General features: G+C 38.1%; 1 protein-coding gene across 1 annotated transcript in view; it reads right to left on the bottom strand.

The window, feature by feature from the left end:
- Window positions 1–17250, bottom strand: part of LRP2 (LDL receptor related protein 2) — a 181232-nt gene that overhangs the window by 139581 nt on the left and 24401 nt on the right. The window contains exons 2-4 of the mRNA XM_087819423.1: window positions 7492–7599; window positions 5525–5647; window positions 2789–2905 (exon numbers count right to left, since the gene is read on the bottom strand). Coding sequence (XP_087675549.1) covers window positions 2789–2905; window positions 5525–5647; window positions 7492–7599 — 348 coding nt within the window. The remainder of the gene's footprint in view (window positions 1–2788; window positions 2906–5524; window positions 5648–7491; window positions 7600–17250) is intronic.

Here is a 17250-nt window from a genome sequence, read left to right as displayed (position 1 = left end):
ATACAAACAAAAACTTGATTAAAAACTCCTGCCCAGATATTTTAGAAAACTCGCTTCCTTTCCTTCATTCTTTTCTGCTTGCATGCTTGTACCCTGCCAGCTTTTTGCCGGAAGGTTCATTGGCAAAGCCATCAGGCAGTTGTACTGGTGACTTTAGACTTGGCTGTAGGTGGTTCACATGGAATAAGTCCAAACGGTCTGTTTCGACTGCCTTTTATTTTCCCTGAAGTAGCATTTCCTTCAGGCCCGTTGCATTTGCAATAAAGCATCATTTTTGTCCACTTATAAATAAGGAATAAAGACACGGCCCAGGCTGGTGGCACAGGCCTCTGGTTCGCGCTTAAACTTGCACAAGGCAGAACTTTCTCCTTCTGTAAATAAGGTCCTTCGCGAGGAATAATAGCCAGACTTGGAACCAGAAGGCAGGTTGAGCACTAGCTCTGCCGCACAGCATGCAACCTTGAACAGAATACGCCACACTTAGCAGTTTTAGTTTCTCTACTCACAAGAGAGTATGATAATAGCTGCCCTGTTGTCTTCATTGAGAAGCCTAATAATAATAACTGCACCTATATAATGTTTTGAAGTTTATGAAGTACTGCAAAATATAATACAGTCATGTGCTGTGTAATGATGTTTTGGTCAACAATGGACCGCATGTAAGACAGTGGTCTCACAACATTATAATGAAGCTGAAAAATTCCTATGGCCTGGTGACATCACAGCCAACCTAAAGTTACAGTGCAACGAATTACTCACGTGTTTGTGGTGATGCTGGTGTAAAAAACCTACTACACTGCCAGTCATATAAAAGTACAGTATATACAATTATGAACAGTACATAATACTTGATAATGATAATAAATGACTGTTACTGGTTTATATATTTACTATACTATACTTTTTATCATTAGAGTTCACTCTTTGTACTTAAAAAAAAATTTGCTGTAAAACAGTATGTCGTGTTATACCAGCAACCGCCTCACACATCTCGTGTCTCTTGACTGCATCATTTTCTCTTGTGGTTTAATTAATCTTGTGCTGTTTGTGCAGCAACATGCTGTGCAGGCTTGTAGCCAAAAGCAATAAGCTATACCACACAGCCTACATGTGCAGTAAGTTATCTCTCTAAATTGGTGTCAGTACATTCTATGATATTCTCACAATGAAATCGCCCAACAACACATTTCTCAGAACGTATTCATTAAGTGGCCCATGTTGTATATGATTTACCACTATTATTAATCAAAATATTTTCTTCACTTGCCTCAATAAAGGACCTATTGTTTGCTTAACAAAAAGTCCTTGACTCAAGGACTTGCTCTTTTGTGATATCCAGACACACCCTATCATCTCTAAAATTTCCAGTGCAGAGTCTAAATTCTCTGCAAAAGGCCTGAAGTGAAGCGAGACCCAAACAAGGGGTAACATAATCTCTTTCAAAAGAAAACATTTAATTAGAAATTATACCCCAACAGAACTGTACCAGGAACTCAGCTAGGAAATGGAAATACAAAGACAAATAGCACAGACTCCTCTCACACAAAAATAACGTACAAGGAAGAAAGCATTGGAGCGAAAGTGCTGTTTTTTTAAAATATAGCGAGATATGATGTGTGGATGCAGCATGAATCTGGGCCTGTTTGGCCCCAGGCCACTCCTTTACACATATATAAGTATTTTTTCCATCAAAATTCTCAAGCAATGGAAGAGATGTCCCATGAGAATAGCCTAAGTTTAAATCTTTAGATGGAGACATGATAACTAAGAAGTCTACAGTCAAGGTTTCTAATGTACACAAAATCTGTCTACTGATTATTGGAATATTGACTATTAAAATAACTCTTTGAAGTTTGAAACATAAATTTAAGAGCAAAAGAAAGAAAGTACCTACCTAAGTAAGAAAAACATGGAAGCACGGAGTAAACTTCTAAATTGCAATGTACCAGAAGGAGAAATGTATAAAAAGTGTCAGGAGAAAATGTACAAAAAGAAAAGAAAGTCCTGGGTAAACCCATAAATGACAGACTTATCATTTATGAGAGGGCTTCTAAGAGAAACTGGCTTCTAGGAGAAACTGGTATGTCTGAGACTAAAGACTGAGTTTGATGAACCATAGGACTGACACAGTAGAATAATTCCTATATTCTTGTAGTCTAACAATTCTATATAATCCTCAAGAGAGACAGATTACTCTTTACTTATTTGTAAGTAGTACATTTTGCACCATGATTGTACTCTTTTATTTTGGTTATGATAACATTTAAACATTATACACAGAATACTATGATTTGTACACCTGATCTTATGGTGATCAGTTATGAACTGACATAGTACACTGCCACTATAAGGAAAGCCAAATGTAACATTTTCCAAAAGCAATCTGGAAGAAAAAAAAATTGAGTCCATAAGAGCACAAAACAAATGACTAATGAGACATTTGACCTAGACATTTACCATAGTAATGTAATAAAAGCTAACAGTGACCAAACTGGACTTTGTACTCAATGACCTTTCAGGATTCTGTGTTAATGTTTAAAGGTTCTTAATTCAAAAACTACAGAAAATTGATGTGCTAAGTAAGGCAGGACACACTCAGAATGTCTTTTTAAAAATAGACGCCTATCAGAACATCACCTCTAATCCACAAAAGAATCTGCCACGAGATTTCAATAACAAGAGGCATATTGTAGGCATTTCTGTCCATCAACAAATCTAAAAAATTTATTAAAATGCCAAAGGGACAAATGTGAAACCAAATACAGTGCAAAGACTGAAAGGGACTCACGGCAGTCTTTCTCGTCAGTTCCATCTGAGCAGTCTCTGACGTGGTCGCACCTGTATTCGACTGGGATACATTCACCACTGGAGCATGTCATCTGATGGCTTGAGCATGTTGTCCCAGCTGTGAAGGGGGGAAAAATATTACTTTATAATTACTGCCAAACACAGACCAACCCACTGACACTTAGCAATATGAGTGAGGATATTTGAAAGCAAAGGCAAGTAGAGGGTGCATTGAACAGAAAATGTATAGGGTCACAAGGTAATGCACCCAGCTACCCCAAGGAAGAGAGCTTACAATGAAAGCAAAGGTATTATTATCAGGATACTATCAAAATGCCCATAGAATCATATCGACTCTCAAACATGTTATTGTAGACAATTATTCTATCAATGTGTTGAGAACACAATATAGAATTGAAAATCTGTGTGATAAAGAGAATAAATAAAATAAGAATTTTGCAATTACAGGTATTAATCAAAGATCAGTAAGGTCTTCCTCATTGAAATCCTGTTTAAACCAGAAGGAAATATGCCAAAGGGCTAACAGGGGTTATTTCGGAATGGTAGGAATATGGGTGATATTATGACGTTTTCTCTATTATATAAATTTTCTACATTGAACATGTGTTAGTTTTATAAACAAAAGAAAAAACATTTAAGCTAGTTTCATTTTATCCTATGTTGATTAGGGTAGGTGAGAGCAGGATTCATTTTATCAAATTTGCCTTCAGATAAAACCAAGTAAATTGATGCCTCAAGTATCATGTGCAAGCTATTCTGTAAGTCTCATGAATTAGCATGAGATTTCCTACCGTTCCATCCTATGCCTGGTACTTTTCCTTCCTTTCTTTAGTACTTCTGAACTACCACCCCCATCTCCCTGTTTCTGGTCCCCTTTTGCCCCTCCATCTCAAATCCTGACACATAACTGCACCTGATCTGGATATGCCTCCGTTTAGCCTTGATTAGCTCCTGTCATGCCTTCCTCAGGACTGCCATTTGTCACCACCAACAACCTTCACAGCCTCACATAGTTCGCTGGTTTCCCCTTAACCACTCTGTCCCATGGATCAGCATTCCTTTGTGGCTGGCAGACACCATTACCAACACTGACGAGCCCTAAGAGGCTGTTTAATTATACAGTCTTCCTTTTAGATTTAAACCAAAGTCGAACTCTTGGGTATTTTGAGAATTTCCATTCTCTCCCTCAAAAGACCCCTGGCATGTAGTGGCCTGACTGAAAAGAGTTTACACTCAGTTCTGGACTCAAAAGTCCTGGGCTAACTTCCAATCTATTAAACGCATCCAGGACCTACTGAAGGCCGTGGAATCTCCACTGCTAGTCATCTAACGACTAAACAAGTTCCCACGTCAAGTAGCCATCAAAACCATCTGTTTCTTCTTTGATACTTGAGGACAACGACTGTGAAAATGTCAATAGGATCTTAGCTGACATATTAAAACTGGCACAGAGAGATGATAGATGTTCATGATTTGTGAGATGTGCATTAATGAAGCAGCACATAGTGGGGCTGAAAGGTGAATGCCACACAGAGATCAGAACTGGACTCTTCCAGAGGACAGTTGGGGTCAAGAGCCTGAGGTGGGGGAAAATGTTAAGGTTTTCTCTTCAAGGTGTTGAAAGTTGAATTGGGGCTTGCCACTTTCATGGAATCACAGAAAACCTATAGGCTAAAGACGACAAGACCAAAAAGGGGGAGAAACTTGGATAATGTTTTTGAGCTGAGAATTAATCAACCCTGGAACAACCCAACATTTAGGCTTTTTATTATGTGAGATAGTACTTTCTCTTTTTGCTTAACTTTTTTGAGCTATGTTTCTCACTTTGCAGCCAAAAACATCCTCATTGATATAAGAGTGATTTTAAACTGTACAAATATCCTTAAGAAAGCAAAAAATGATACACACGATAGACATATTTCTCACATGTTGTCATCTCACCCGAAATGATTCTCAAGTTTCATTAAAACTAACCCATGGACACAGACAATAGTGTGGTGAAGGCCTGGGGCAGGGGTGAGTGCAGGGTAGAAGGGGTCAATGGGGGGAAACGGGGACATCTGTAATACTTTCAACAATAAAGATAAATTTTTTTTAAAAAACTCCCTTTTCCAGTTTGACCCCCCAAATTAGAATTTAACAAGTCCTTCCAGGTTACTGCCCTGAACCCTTTCAATGTCCAGAAATGCAGCAGTTGCTAATAATTACTATTATTTTCTTTGTCACTGTAGCTCAGCCTATGGTAGCTTTGGCAGCAGTCACTGTAACAACCACTAATAATGCCTCCAACAGACCCACCTATTTGTTCCACTCAATTGAAATTGAGAGAGTTCAGTACTAGGGCAGAGGAGGGGGAAGGTTTGAAAGCAGAATGTGCTGCAGGATCAAAAGGACCCATCCAAATGCCAACCACACAAATGAATAACTCACCTATAGATACCCATAACTGTTTTGTTTCTTTCTTGAGTGTAACATAATCCAAATTAAGGACTGGGAACCTGTGTAGCCATCTCCAAATCATAGGGGTATATTGATAATTTTTCAGCACATTCACACTTTCCATAGCATCCAACCTGAGCAAGAATGCTGGCATAGGTTCCATTGGTGTGTGAGGTTCAACTCAGCATTTACAAAGAATCATCCCATTGGGTTTTGTATTTGTAACAAGTTTTAGGGGTCCCAAGGACCAAAACAAGATTCCTCTACAAACACTTACGGCAATGCTGATGTTCATCTGAGCCATCCTCACAGTCCTGCTCATGGTCACACACCCAGGAGTTAGGGATGCATTGCTCTTTATTGTGACACTGGAAATAGCCCGGCCGGCAGGAAGCGGGAGCTAAAACAAACCAGAAAAATGACTCATTCTGTCAAACAACCACCCTATTATACCAACAAGCAATGCCCATTTCAAGAGAATGTATGTAAATTCCTGTTCAACGTATTTGATGGCAAATAGTAAACAACCTCATACTAGAGTGTGTGGACTCCAACCAGAGCTCACTGCCAAATAATCTCAGCAATAGCATCACAGCAAACTGATGAGCCAAAGCAATATAAAAATACAGGCAATAAAACAAACACACACACGCAAAGGTATGACAAAAAAAATATTAAACTAAAATTTTAATTTAAGTAAAAGTTAACCTGAGTTATTATCAAATTTTTTGAAATATTTTTTTATAATAACTATTAGTAACGCATCATGATGAATTGGAAAAACCTATGAGATCTGGAAAAAAAGAGACAGAGTTAAGTAATTATTTCCACAATTTACTTGCTTTAGGATCTTTGACAGGTTCTCTGAGCCTCAATGTATGCACCTAAAATGGAGGCTATAGTTATCTCATGGTTTGCTACTAAAAAATAAGTTAAATATGTGAAAGTTAAGTATGTGAAAGTGCCATGCAATGTTAGTTGCTATCACTATTGTTATGGTATTGTTATTATCATTGTTATAGACACTAAAATATAATAACAACCTCTGAAGAGTTGTTGGTATAGCTGTTCATTTATCCCTTTATCCCAGAATACACTGCTTTTGTCTTTTTGCTCTTAGGGTTTAATGTAAAATGAACTCAGTAAGCCCAGAGGAGGCAAACAGATATCACATGATCATGTCTCTACAAACAGAACTACTCCCTTGCTCAAAGTGTGGTTCACACATGAGCAGTGTCAGCATAACCTGGGAGTTTTTAGATATACAGAATCTCAGATCCCACCTTAAACATACGGAATCCAAATCTGTACTTTAACAAGTTCCCCAGGTGATCCATTTGTGCATTAAAGTTTGAGAAGCACTGTCTAGGATCTACTCCCCACCCTTCCTCTCATTTTCAAATGCATTGTCATCCAAACATTACGCCAAAGTTTGACTATTCTGTTGCGCCATAGTATACCCAACAAGTCAAATCAAAATTATTTTTCACCTGCTTTCCTGGTTTTTGGATGATAAACTTTGGCTGTTCACTTATCAGAATAAATGAAATTGCAGGAGTGTGATTGATCACCTATGGCAAGCTGGGAAAGCAATGGGTGTAAGGGTTGCATTGGTGCATCAACTGGGGGGTCTTTAATAAATGACTTAACGTCTGTGAGTCTCAGTTTCCTAATCTGAAACCTACGTCAGAATATTGTTGTGAGAACTATAATGAAGAAATAGATGTGAAAGTGGTTTTATAATTAGTTAATTTTGGGTTTTACAATATTATCATGTTTTTAAATAAAAATTTTTAAAACATAATCACACTAACAGTCCTGTGACCTCTTTATGGTCATTCCCACAAGTTACACTACATCCTTTATATTAAAACAGACTTCTAGAGCTACAAATGACAGTTCAGATAGCATTGTTTTGTGCCTGTTCTTATTGGTGCACAAAATTTCCAGAGTACATAACCTGAAATAGTCACTTAGTGGCTTCAGAAAACCACTCCCAAATTTGTTTCCATATCAAGGTCACGTGATAAAAGAGTAAACTAGAAGCTGATGTGAATTGAATCCTTTCCTCAAAGCGGAGTGAAACTATTATTAATACCATCAGTTCTCTATTCACAGGTCTCAGTAGACTTGCACCAGGTCCTGAATCTATCACTAAAGACACAACCTTTTTGTTACAACTGAAATCACCGTGAAGCACATGTGTGGCTCAAAACAGAGCTGAGCCTGGTCACCCCCACTTACGGCAGCCAGTCTCATCAGAGTCATCGAAACAGTCCTTGGTCCCGTCGCACCTCCAGGAGGCAGGAATGCAGCGGCCGTCCGCACAGCGAAAACTCTCGCCGTCACAGTCTGCAATCCCACAAACGACAGGAAACCAGTTTAAAAACCAAATATGCCACGCAGGTATTTCACAGAAGAAATATAGATTTTTAATAACAATGAAAAAATTGTCACTGATTAGTAATCAAAGGAATACATGCTATCTTATAAAATTAGGAAAACGTTTTTAGAATGATTATATCCTGTTTCGGTGTCTGCAGGAAGGTGGCTTTTATACACAGCTGATGACTAGAGTGTATCTTGATGTAACCAATCTGAAAAGCAATTTGACAACATGTATCTTGCTTTTTTAAAGTGCTTATTCTGTAACTTAGAACTTTTACTTCTAGGTAGCTTTTCTAAGGAACTAGAGAATTTTATCTCTTTATTATTTATAATAAAGGAAATTGAAAACCTCCAATTAGATGTCCAATGATAGGAAAATAATTAAGTTTTCTTATATCTACATATTGATATATTAGGAACTCATTTAAATGGTTATGAAAGACTATTAAATGACTAGGAGAAATATTTATAATATAATGTAACAAAGAAAAGGAGGCAAAATTTTGCCTATAACAGAGTCACATATGGAGTGAGGGAGGAAGCATAAAACAGGACCAGTGTTAGCAGTAGTTATCTCTGATTGATAACATCATGAGTAACTTTTCATTTGCTTGGCTGTGCTTATTTCAGTTCCCACCCTATATTTTTCTTAAAGTGCCCTACTACTATATCACATAGAGCAATTTATGGTCCCTCATTTTTAGATTCAGATCAATCTTGTAGCTTTTTGCTTTTTAATGAATTTGTAGATTCCAGGTCTGTAAGCTCATTTCTGCAAACAAATTTTTTTTTTTTAAACCAAAAGAGCAAAAATTTTCCTGCAGCCAACCAGAGTGCACAAACTTGCCACAATCGTTGCCACACTTCCAAGTGGCAGTGATTATTCCATGGTGATACCAGAGAGTATAACTTAAATTCATTTCATTTAACCAATATATCCTGCAATTTTCCTGGGTCTCCCCAGGGGACTAATTTGGCAGTTGGAAATCCTCTGAGTTTCCCCAAATATCTGACCAGTAATCTCTTCATGCATTGTGTGCCAAGCAGAAATTTTTCTAAAGAGAGCTGCCAACACCAGGCCAGCTTGGAGAAGACTCAAAATTATTCTTTTACAAACCCAAGGTGGGAGAGAAGTAATTTGGGGTTTGGAAGAATAACTGTATTTTCCCCATGTACTTAAGCAATCGTGCTAAATTACCCATTTCAATTTTTGGATAGTTAACCCCAAATTAGGTAAATACACAGATCAATTACCTACTCTTAAAATAAATAAACAATGTGCTATCCTGACTTGTCTAAATGCAGGCATATCAACAGCATGACATAAACATAGTTAAGTGATCTATTCCTAGGGGATATAGGCTACTTTGTTCATGGAATGTTCAAATCTGATTGTCTGTTAGTGACATCCTGATTTATAATGTATGCTGCAAATGGTCAGAAACTTCCCTTGGCTAACTGGTGGTACCGAGTGGTACAGGAATACGTACACCCGAATACCTTCTATAGACTAATGCGTGATGGTGGTTGGTGGTGCAGGTCTGGGGTTGGTGGTGCAGGTCTCTTATCAACTACCTTTAAAACACAACAACCTCCCTTGCAAAAATGCCCCTAAGGAATGTACAAATTCACTCTGGAATCCCAGAACTTCTCACTGGATTTTATTCTACAAAGCAATATTTCCATGGGAGATTAGGGGCTTTGGAGGTTTAGCTATTAACACAACATATATTAAATCACTTTTATCAATTAGGTCTATTGTTAGTAATCCAACATATTACATTTGAAAGTTCAGTACATTTGTCTACCACAGTCTCTAATAACTTCTGGTTGAAAAATTGTAACAACCTAAAGGTCAGTCCACTTACAAAGAACTTAATATTGATATGAGAAAAGGAGAAGCATAAACTTAGAAACTAAGTATACAGAAGAAAATTCAGAGCAATATATTGCCTGTCTTGAAAACATATATTTAGAGCTATTTCTTCTTTTTCCCCAAACAAATTCAAGTCTATTTTTAGAAATGTTAAGTATGCTTGAATAATCAGATAGCTTCTGCTATGTGAAAAAGCATCCCAAGGATTTAATGCCTTAAAACAGCAAACACTGCTTTAGCTCCTGATTCTGCTACTTAGCAGTGGTATTTCTTAAGCAACTTTTATTGCAAGTCAAATTTTGAGGTTTGCTAATTTTGCTAAAATACAAAATTAAACACATCATGGAAAAAAACACAAAAATAGACACACAAAACTTATTTTTTTAAAGCACTTCAAAGCCAGTTATTTAAAATCAATTACACAAAATGTATATTTTATGTAACAGGCAATATTTGCAATTAAATAACTCTTTATAATTAGTGGCTTTTACACTTCATCTCCAAATAGTTATCTAAAGTAATATATCAAACCAAATTCACTCAATTTATCAAAATATCCATGATAACTCATTTGTCAAATTCACTTTTTTCAATATTAACTTCCATGCCTGTTATAACTCCCAAATGACTATTGTTTAGAAATATCTATCCAGAAAAAACAAACTAATACTCTATCATTGCTGGGTGGCCTCTTAGCAATCAACCAAAATGCCCCACTAGTGTCAGAAGCCTCTCATTCATTCTATTATAAAGAGAATATGTGCTGTTTAAAAAACAAACAGATGGAAACACAGAAAACAGTATGGTGATTACCAAAGGGAAAGGAGGATGGGGGAGGTAGAAGAGAGTAAAGGGGGAATAAATGGTGACAGAAGGAGGCTTAACTTTGGGTGGTGAACACACAATACAATATACAGATAATGTGTTATAGAATTGTATACCTGAAACCTATGATTTTATTAACAAATGTCTCCCCAATAAATTCAATAAATTTTTTTTTAAACTGCTAGTGAATAGATCTAGATCTGGTCTGATAACAATTGCAGGTAGTTCTGATTTTAGATATGCACTTTATTTCCTGAGTGTTTTATTTTAAACTTTTTTTAAAATATATCTTTATTGATTTCAGAGAGAGGAAAAGAGAGGGAGAGAGAGAGAGAGAAACATCAATGATGAGAAAGTCATTGATCGGCTGCCTCCTGCAGGCCCCCCACTGGAGATCGAGCCCGCAACCTGGGAATCGAACCCCGATCACCTGGATCCTAGGTCGATGCTCAACCGCTGAGCCACGCCCAGCCAGGCCTGAGTGTTTTATTTTGAATAAGTAGCCTTTACTTACAACCCCTTGAAAAGTTACTAGACATTATCTATGCTTTATTGTTCAATAACTTGAAGTCTAAAAAACAATAGAAGTAGGGGTGGATTTCATACACTAGAGCCAAACATAGAGTTTATGGGAGAGAAAAAATCTAAATAGAGCAAAATTTATTCAACAAGTGGTCTCTAAACATCCATATTCAACCAATCCAGTTTTAACCAAAAAATAGTTTTACAAACAATAACCTTTAATATATGTTTCCTTTAATAAAAACCAAGGAAGAAAACATAATGCATGCTGAAATAAAAAAATTTTTTAAAAACTTTTAGAACTAGGCAGCTATTGACTGGAACCATTAGAACCATATGGACAACCCTACCACCCCAGCACTAGCTTTCTCAGGAATAAAAATAGATGGTGCACACATGAGGAAAAAATGCACATGTGGTCCTTAAATGGCATGCACTGTTCTAAGCCCTTTGCCAACTCTAAGTCATTTAATCCTCATAGCATCCCTATGAGACAGATATCATTATTATGAGCACTTTACAAATAAAGAAATTGGGGCATAGAGCAGTTCAGTAACTTGCCCAAGATCAAATAGAAAATATGTGCAAAGCAAAGATTTGGACCTGACAGTTCTGGTTCCAGCATCTGTGCTAGATTGACCACCACTCTATGTTCCCTTTCTCACACACACACACACACACACACACACACACACATCTATCAAACTCAAGAATAAATGAAAAACTTATTAAACTGATGAACAGAATAGATTCAATGACATGGAAGCATAGATCAGACTCACAAATGTCAGAGGGATGGAGGAGAGCAGGTGGGTGGAGGGGGAGAGAGTAACCAAAGAATTTATATGCATATATGCACAAACCCAAGGACACGGACAATGGGGGAGAGGGACTGGGGCAGGGGGGTAGGACAGGGCGGAAAGGGTCATTGGGGAGAAAAAGGGACATCTGTAATATTTTAAACAAAACTAAAAAAAAAAAAAAAGAATAAATGTAAAAATTTGACTTTTTTCCAAAGTTGCTATCAACATTAATTGAATTCATTAACTGGGCTGGTGTGGAATCCATACCTTATGCTCATATAATTCAATTGGATACTAATAGTCTACTGGGCAGCAAACATTGCATGTAAAAACTCATGGGCTTAGGAGAATTTGCAACAATCAAAAGCAATGCAGGAAAATACAAAATTTTAAATAAAACGAGTTTCACTCTCTTCAAAAAAATATAGTAGATGTAAGGATAAACTTATTTTCTGAAACTTGTAGAACCCCAAGCTGGAGGGGGGAAAAAGCAAAAGTAATCCTTTCTACATAAATAGCCATCTCACAGACTTTCTGGTCTAAGCGGTGGACTAAGAATGTGTTAAGATAAGATATTAGAGTAGCTGGTAGCGCCTAGAAGAGGGAATAAGTCTTTGTTTTTTCAGGATGGAGAACAGCACTGGACTGAAGATACCACTTCTGTATCTTTTACAGCTCCTCGCTCTGGGGACACATGAAACAGTCGACACATATTCATCAGGTAATAAAGATTCCTCTTTGTAAAATTCAGTCTTTTGGGATGATTACATATCAGAGCTATAGAAAGCCAGCAGGGCAAATAATGAGATTTTAAATTTGAATTTACTATTTTAAATCTACACCAAACAAATGAAATCTGGAATAATTTAATTAGAGGAATATCCAGAAATTTTTTAAAAAGAGAGAAAAATATTGAGACATACAGATAAGTCTCATTTTTTCACCCTTTCCTTGTAAGCTTCTTTTCTGGCTCGTGCATTCTCTTGTTAGAAGAGAAAGGCAAGTCGCAGTCAAGAGAACATTGTCGAAAGTTAACAGAATAAGGTCATTTCCATGGCAAATCCTATTTTCCCAGTAGATCCTCTTAACATGTGCTGGTCCTTCCAGACACTTGGTCTACCTGAGGAGGTGCATGTGCTCTTTTTAAAAACATGTAAAACTACATGACATTTTAATAGGTCTACTTTATTGAACTCAAAGAGACAAATAAATTTAAGAGGCAATTCCTTAACTCATCCATAATTTTACTTCACTTTTTCTGTACTTTATTTGTATTCCCTTGAATATCGGTAGACATCTGAAGTTTAGAAGCTGGGTGATGGTTCACTGTCATCCTCACACCTATGCACACTAGCAGGGCCAGTCCTCTTTTGAAGATTTAGTTGCTTGCTTATTTCCAAAACTTTATACTGCAGCCAAGGGAAACAAATTGTGTGGAAGACCCTGTCTGCCTAATGTCAACCAGTGGAACCGTCAAGAACTCAGTTGATGGAACTAAAACAAGACATGCTCAGCAAACCAACCTACCGCTTTCCTTCTGTGCAGTATTTTTGCTGCCTGGTTTTATAATAGAGCACCAAATAGGTGGCCAGAATTCTTTTTTTTTTTTTCAACCCAGTTTACAAACCATTGATTGAGTTGACTGCTTTTTCCAAATTATAGCTTCAGAGCCCTGATATTTTGGTAGAGCAAAACAATAGTAAGAGGACATTTCAAGAAGTCAAAGACTTTGAAGCAAAACCCACGAAGCCAGCTGATGAGTGATCATGGACACACATCATTTAAGTGCAATTAAAAATTGAAGAGACAAAAGAATCTGATGTCAGATTCACTAACGCCACACCAAAATCCATATCTGCTATGAGCAAACGTAATGTTCTAGGGTTTGTGGAAGAAATAAAGAAAGCTAAGATATGGTCCTTTTTCATAGAGTTTACAAATCTTATCTATAAATTATAAATTAAACAGCCAGGCAACAAAAATAGCTGCGATTTATTGAGCACTTGCTATGTGTCAGGCTTTATACATATCCACTGGACCCTCTTAGGAATGTTATGAAGTGGCACTTATTTAATAAAAGGGAAAATTGATCCTCGGGGACATTAAAATTCCCTCAGGGTCACAGAGATAGAAAATATCAGAGTCTGGTTCAGACCCAGGACTCTTTGTGATTCAAAAGCCTATGTTTTTTTTCATCCCTCTTCCCAAAAAAAGCAAATGACACATTTCAATTACCCAAAATTTACTATGTGCCAGAAGTATTTTAAGTCTTTTCTATAGATTATCTCGCTTGTCCTCGCAACAAACCTATAAGATAATACTGATAGCCCATCTCATAGATGAGGAAACTGAGGTTTGACCAAATCTCACATCTAGTTGACAGTGGATCAAGAATTCACATCTACGTAGTCTGACTCCAAAGCTGTGCCAAATGACAGTAGATGCTTTGATTCCACACTGCAGCCACGGCATTTAAAAACCAACTGGTCTCAGGGAGAAAAAAATTAACGTTGCAGTCTGGAGTGATGAGAGGAGCCTTCGTGGAGAAAAACAGCACTGCACTGGGGCCTTGGGGATGAGCAGGAGGGACCAGGCCTTGGGTAGGGCCCAAGCAACTTGAGAGAAGCCTAGCGCAGGTGAAGCCTAATGAGCAGATCTCCATGGACCAAACACAGAGAACCTCTTGTAGAGTGGTGAACCACAAGGCTGGGGAGATGGAAAATAAAGGGTCGTTAATACCAAGCAAAAGAACAGCATGACCAAACAGACTGAGAGTGAGAAATCCTAGAGATCACAAGTACCAGTAACTGTGTTAAAACTAAAGGGTGCTCTGGGCACATGCAAGCCTGGACTAGGGTACAGACTTTGGCCATGAGAAGAGCTTGGGGCTCCACTTCACTCCCCAGAACCTTGCCCAGAGCACGAGCTCAGTGAGCAGCTCACCCACAGGCTGCTAGCAGAGGTGGGTTTCACCTTACAGCCCCTCCGATTGCCCCAGGCCTAATCCAAAGCCGCTCCACCCGCATTACAAATGGCTAACAGGGTCCACAGGGTCCACCAAAGTTATCTTAGTGTCCTTTCCTCACCGTCCTCTCCAAGCTGACGTGTCTGAGCATACAGCCTACATAATTCAGTCAACCCTCCAAATCGTCAGTTGACCTCAAAAATTGCTTAAATAATTGCTTACTAAATTTTTAAGTGTCTTTTCAATGGTCAAAAGCAAGCAGAATAATGTGATGCACTATCAAAGTAGCTCCTCAGTTCTGAGAAGTGAGAAATTAAGTTTCCACCGTTTCTAATTGCGCTACTTTTCCCTATTTTCATCTAACACTAGCTACCTGCCTTTCTCCTCTTACATCCCACTTGTTTTTCACTGAGTACTTCCTGTCCCTATTCCCAGTGTCAATCAACGCTGCAGAGCATTATATATAAAACCTCATTTCTCAGGGGTTCTTGAGAAGCTGGGATTGACATCTAGGGTAAAACAATTATTCAGTTGCCCTGGGCAAAGCACGATGTATAGTGTCCCTGGCCCCCACATGTGGAATGCCAGTAGTGCCCGTGTCCTAGTCACTGTGACAATAAGTAACACCCCCATACATATCCAAACCCCCCTAGAGAGTGGCAGTGCCACCCCCACTTGAGAACAACTTAGAACCTCTAAGCAGCTTGGACATTCAGAGCTCAAAACGTCTTAACCCACATGAAAAAGATCATCTAGGAAAACCCCTATAATAAATTTTTCCCTTCTAAAGATAATGAAATTTCTTCAACAGCAATCCCACTCCCTCCTACCCATCAATAAGAGAGCCTGGGATTGGGCAATATCAGGCCGCTGCTGCTAGTACCAGCAACTTGAAATGAACTCCCCTGGGAGTGTGATAAAGAATCAAAGTTCCAGGGAGGCCTATTTCACCCTGGAATGCTCCACAGTCCGTCCACAGGCCTCCCCACTTGGGGCGGGGGGAGTCATACCAGGAAAAAAAAAAGTCAAAAAACCTAAAATCCTCAAGCAGTTCATTAATGTAAAGGATCGGTGCTATGAAAAACAAAGTCCTAAACACACCTGCTTTGTGGTGCAAGCTTTTCACATCTGTATAATTACCAGAACAAAAAATAATTCCTTCAAATGTCCTCCCCTACCCCGGCCACATACAGTTACTATTGTGTGTGTGTATATATATACAATCATGTAAGTGCCTAAAACATTCAAAAAATTTTCCAAGTTTTTACCAAAAACACTCAGCAATGAAAACTTCCTGCCAGCAAATTGCCAAGCCCTGTAACGTATTAGTCTCTCCAATACTTCCCCCAATAACTCATGCGACGCTTTCTCAATCAGCTAAGTCTGCTGAGGTCATTAAAGATGAGCTCCTCCTCCACATGGAAGAAAAATAAGACCTTCGCCCCCACTGCCCCCAAGGATCTAACTGGTTATTTACTTCTTTAATGGCCAAAGAGCTACACTTATGCGAGATGTTGAAAAGAACACTCTCCAAACAAGGACATTTAAGAGAGTCTGCCTGCTCAGCAACTAAGGACCAAAGAATCAGACTACTTAGGAAAGGAGTCAACACTCTTCAGCACTTCACGATTTAACACACCTGTGCAAAAGCTATACCTCACCGCAATTTAAAGGGCTTCTTTCCAGCCCCAATTGCCCAAAGTATTCCTATATGGCTTCTTAATTAGCAATATAAATTATTGGAAAATGGTTAAATGAAATCAAACACTAAGAAAAGAGAGAGACGCTCATGAAAAATAAACAACTACACACATCTACAGGCGGGCCGCTTTCCTGCTGAAGGTTTATAAACGGTGTGACAGACCCACGTTAATCCAAACACAGCCTTTATAGACAGCATCAAACCAGGGGTTTTCTGATTATTTAGACCCAAGTGTTGAACCATAAATCAAATTAATACAGACGTGTTAAAGCTGCATCAGTACTATGATGGTCATCTTAACAAGCAGATGAAGACCAGGTTACCAAGTGAACGACGGCTGGACACCAGAGATTACGACAATAGTAGCAAAAGGAGAAGAAATTGACACCCAGCTGGTGGGTTTGGTCACTCTCTAGCCATAGGCTAAATCATGTAACTAATTCTTGACTGAGTAGCAGGAACACCTTGCTACAATCCTTCTCTCTTACCCTGGAGCATTATTTCGTTCTTGACATCACAGTAGTTACATCACTCTCATGAGAGAAGAGTCAGAGATAAAGAGGAAGAAAGATAAAAAGAGAGGGAGGAGAGGAGAGATGTAAAGGTTGACTGTCAGTGGCCATTCAACATATTTAAGGAGATAGCTTCTTACACCCTAGCCTCAATTTGGTAGGAAATGGTTAGTTTATTCTTATTTAGCCATGGCCCAAATCCAGATTGGACCAGTATGTAATTGCTAAGTGGGTTTATAGGTCACAAATGTCATGCTAGGACCTAAATAAACTCTCGTTTTAAATATGTACAATTTTCAGAAAGTAAACATCAGGTATGTTTACATATATATGATGTGTAATATGTATTTCTATTTATGTATCACACATATATAAATATTATATGACTATATATAAATCATTTACTCTGA

This window comes from Miniopterus natalensis, chromosome 8 (genome assembly GCF_054644295.1).
Source record: "Miniopterus natalensis isolate mMinNat1 chromosome 8, mMinNat1.hap1, whole genome shotgun sequence".
Lineage (NCBI taxonomy): Eukaryota > Metazoa > Chordata > Mammalia > Chiroptera > Miniopteridae > Miniopterus > Miniopterus natalensis.
The sequence above is the reverse complement of the archived record's forward strand: the minus strand, read 5'-3'. Positions and strand labels throughout refer to the sequence as shown.